Genomic DNA, 4,442 nt, shown 5'->3' with positions numbered 1-4,442 from the left:
CCCCCCCATGCCCAGCACCGGGGTGAGATCAGTGCAGCTGCATGACTGGGCTGCACACATATGGGAGCACAGATGCCCTGATCCTGGCATGGGCACAGCTATATCTGTGGTACGCACCTTTCTTCCATTGCATCCAGGGACATTCATCCTGAGCACTGTGAGGCCTCACTGCCCCGGCAGCCCGGCATCCAGGGACCACCACTCTCAAGGCCTGCCACGTGGAAGGCTCCCAGCTTTGGCCCCTCTATTGTCATCGGCCCGGGTATTTTGTGGCTTTCAGAGCCACAAAGCTAACAGCAGAGCCACCCCATTACCTATGTCTCTGCACTTGCCCAAACAGAGCTCATTTTCTGCACAGAGCAGACATCCAGCCCAGCTTCTGTGACCTTTCAACAGCTCAGTGCAGCCTCCCTGGCCCTGACACCTGCACCCAGCCACAGCACAAACCCTGCCCTTTGCACAGGGCCACGCACATCACCTCTGCCTGTGGGTCAACCTCTCTGTCCTGATACCTTCTGAATCTACACTTTATCCATTTTAAGCCACTTTGCAGCAAAGTCCACCTCTGGATCATAATTCTGGTCCCTTCCAGCCTCATGACATACTGCATCCCCCAAAGTGGACAGAGGTGTTTATTTGAAATATTGCATCCAGATTTCTCTTACCAAAAATCTTTCATCAATGGTTCTCCACCCACTAGGAAAAACTGGCATTTTTGGGCAATGAAACATGGGATGTTTTATTTTTTGGTCAGAAGGTTGAAAGACAAGGCTTGTGCACACAGCCAAGGGCAGGGGGACGGTAGCACAGAGTAGATGAAGCTTGTTAGCGCAGGTAACAACAGCAAGGAACAGGCACTGAGATGAGCATTCAGAGCCTGGTAGCTGGCATGTGCTAAACCCACAGCACAGCATCCTCCCAGCTCATGTGGGAGCGCAGTACAGATACTGCAGCACAGGTTCTCGTCCGATTGTGGGCTGGACACAGCCCCAGCTCCCTGGGGATTGTCTCTTGTTCTCTGATTGCCGAACAGCTCAAGAGTCCGTCTGAGGTCCCTCCACAGGGGACATGTGCAGCCACGAATTTCAGGGTGGAAAAAAGTTAAACTTAGGTTTCTGTTGAAATGTCCCATGATGGGGGAAATGTTCCACCCAGTGCTATGGGGAAGTCTTTGCAACAATGATGGAAAACGATGTCCTCCCCAGCCACGCTCATCTTTGGGGTCTTCTACCTGGCCAGTCTGAACGCCCACAAGGAGAGAGCGTGTCCCCCTGTAGAGGCTTCTTGGCAGCTGGCATGACTCACATCGATCAGCAGAGAAGCGGCCGCCATCCCTGCATGAAGGAGCCCATGGATGTGACCTTCATGGCGTTACGTTCTTCACTCGTGCTGCCTGCGGCTTTCTGGGCTTGCGGTGAGTCAGCAGGTCTAACTCCAGGTCCACATATATGAGTCCGTCCTGTTGGCAACATTTCATAGCATTGGAAAATGAACCAGGCACCTGTGCGGGGGGGGCTGGGATTCCCTGAGCCCCAGTGACAATCCCTTCTGATCTTTTATGCTCCTGCTTTCCCCATCAAGGCTTTCTCTAGTAGTGAATTTAACAGGATGCCCCTACATCGATTGCAATGAGCTGGGGGCAGGGCAGGCTCTTGGAGTCAGGACACATGAACATTTCCTATGGGTGAAAAGGAGGTGGGGGCTTTCCGACACATCAGCTAGTCTGTGGTAACCCCCTGTGTGTCCACTCTTACACAGCAGGAAGTGGAAGCTGCCTCAGTGAACCAGGACTAAGCTAAACCCATCTGGTTCACATACCCTGGGATAAGCACAGGCACACGGGCACTTCCCCTGGTTCAGTGAAGCCCTGCCAGCCTCTACCCCTACTAACAAATTCACACATCCATGCCTTGAAGTGCTCTGCATACACTCTGTTTTCTAGCATTCGCCACACAGCTTTTCCCCAAAAACCAGCCCAGAATTGGGCTGTGAATATTAAATGGGGAAGCGGATGGTTTTGCCCAAGATTGAAGCACCCAGCCTTGATCCCTGCTGCACAGCAGCTCTGCTATTACTTTTCAGGCCAATGGAGGAGGTCACAGCCCCTTGCTCTTCACTGCACAGGGGTTAACAATCATCCCTCCTTTTCTATGGTCACTGCACTAGTGAGCCAGGGCAGTGTTGCTGTGTGCTAGGACATCTGGTCTCTGCTCCTATTTCACACCTCTTTAGACCTGTTCAAGATCAGAGGTCCACCCACAGAGACTAGGCTTCACCTGCAGCTCAGGTTTTAGTGAAGCAGGAAGAGGAGGCTCTGTCCCTGCTCCCTACAGCTATAATTTGGGGTGGGGGAAATTTCTTCAAGATACCTTTCAAACACAAGGTGCCTATTACATTATGGATGTGTTATATGTGAGAAAGCCTAGTATCCTGTATTATTTCAGTGCCAAGCACTGATCTGGGTGCATCCAAGACACAAAGAGGATCTGAAGCTACCATTTGACCTTCCCAGCAACACAGGGAAGATGATTTGTTAGCTCTGCATCTAAACACAAGAATAAAGCAGTTAGAATTACTATGCCAGGGTCCCACAATCCATAAATGGCCAGGATAGGATAACACTTGCTCCCAAACCCTTGTCAATCAGTCACACAGTGCAAGTGCATGCTATGCTGCGAGGAAGCACCCACAGACAGGCTCATTGAGGAGGACACGAAGGGTTTGTAATAGGCCGTACCTGATTTCCCTGGGAGATGCAAGGTGCTGGCTTCCTGGGCTGGGATCCTGAAATGAAGACAGTAGTTATAGCTCCTTTTCCATTGCCATGTGCCCGTGTACACAGGACTGAGCACATGGGCCAGTCCCCAGTGCAAAGGCTCATGCCCCGTGTGAGCCACATACCCTGGGTTCAGACTGTCTGTGGCGGGGGCCTGTCTACATCACTCCACGGGGGCAGAGCTCAGAGCCAAACTCCAGGCACAGGACAAGCCTTGGGGCCTGTGATGGCTTCAGCCTGGTGCTCCCGCACAGGTGAGCCCACTGGTGGTGCCCAGGGAGTGTCTGGGGGCCACATGCTGTTTCTTACCCCATCTGGGAGGGCAGTGGATCCAGATGAGACTCAGGGGCACCGTGACCAGCAGCAGGGCACTGACCACTGCCACGACAGGGAGCATGACGCAGGGTGCGGAGCGAGCTGCAACTTAGATACAAAAGCTTCACATCAGTGCTTTTGCCCTGCTTTACTCTGCAGCAGCCAGGTCCAGTGGTTGGAGGACCAAAGAGAGCTGGTCTTGCCCTTGGCACTGGTCACTTGCAAATTGCTGCCCCTCCCTGTGCCTTAGTTTACCCATCCGCAAAGCAGCACCCACAAAGCAGCACCTTTTAAAGCCCTGGAAGCCCTCTGGATGGAAGCTGCTAATTGAGGGATTTCTTGAATCCAGTCCCCACAGTCCATCTGTCTCAAGGACAATGCAGCTGCTCACTCCTTACTGAGCTGCTTGCTGTTCCTGGGGACAGGATTTTCCTGGCATCCTCTGCCATCTCTAAAACTCTCCTGGACCGTTCCCCTCACCCCCAGCTGCTCTGTCCCTTGTAGTATCCAGCATCCTCCTCTCCTCCCTTGAGTGGCTCAGAATTCCCCTCTTCCCTGGATATTGTCTATCGACTCTTTACAGAGGCCTCTGAGACCTTGTCTCATCACCTGGGCACTGATTCACAACACCTTACCCAAATTCCCTGAAGATCTGCCTACTTGCAAGCACAACTTAATCATCCAGCATCCGCCATGCACATTTACAGGCATGAGTGATTGCAGGGGCTTTGCACGCATGTTATTTTTTAGCCTCAAATGTGAAACCACTCACGTTTATATGTGGCGTGTCTGGTAACGCTGCTGCCAGATGAGTTGAATGTGACCTGGCAGGTGACGGCTGCCCCACTGGCCCAGCTGGCCCAGGGGATGCTGATGTGATGGATAAGTGTTAAGGACCCATCACTGGCTTCCAACAAGCGTGGCAGACCCTGGGCTGGCTCCTCTCCGGGAACGTGCCAGGACACCCAGACAAGGTTGGAGATACCCCGGATCACACAGGCCAGATGTGCAGGCTCCGTGGCTCCGTTCTCCCCTGCAACAGGGCCCAGGAGCAGCACAGAGCTGCTGTGGGTGAAGCTGTCTGGGGACAAAGCAAGCCAAAAATTCATGGAGAGACAGAGATGAACTATAGCCTGGCCACAGCTGTGGATCCAACACTGAGAGATTAACCGATATAAAAGTGTCCTGGGGAATAAAGAAAGGTGCCATCCCCTGGCTGTCCTAGCCAGGAGAGAGCCGGGCAGCCTTCTCAGGGCAGTACTAGCAGCTTCAGGAGATCACAATCTTCTCACCCGCCGTCACGGCTCGGAGGGAGAAACATTCCCAGCCTGGCTGCACAGACCAGCCCCAC

General features: G+C 53.2%; 1 protein-coding gene across 1 annotated transcript in view; it reads right to left on the bottom strand.

Moving 5' to 3' along the window:
* Window positions 1-1,163: 1,163 nt before the first annotated feature.
* Window positions 1,164-4,442, bottom strand: part of LOC112548873 — a 12,987-nt gene continuing 9,708 nt past the window's right edge. Inside the window, exons 4-7 of the mRNA XM_025195633.1 lie at window positions 3,864-4,172; window positions 3,086-3,199; window positions 2,738-2,784; window positions 1,164-1,459 (exon numbers count right to left, since the gene is read on the bottom strand). Of these exons, the coding sequence (XP_025051418.1) occupies window positions 1,364-1,459; window positions 2,738-2,784; window positions 3,086-3,199; window positions 3,864-4,172 (566 nt within the window). The 3' untranslated portion in view covers window positions 1,164-1,363. The remainder of the gene's footprint in view (window positions 1,460-2,737; window positions 2,785-3,085; window positions 3,200-3,863; window positions 4,173-4,442) is intronic.

This window comes from Alligator sinensis, unplaced genomic scaffold (genome assembly GCF_000455745.1).
Source record: "Alligator sinensis unplaced genomic scaffold, ASM45574v1 scaffold1796_1, whole genome shotgun sequence".
NCBI lineage: Eukaryota > Metazoa > Chordata > Crocodylia > Alligatoridae > Alligator > Alligator sinensis.
Note: the sequence above shows the minus strand (reverse complement) of the source record. Positions and strands in the feature narration are given on the sequence as shown.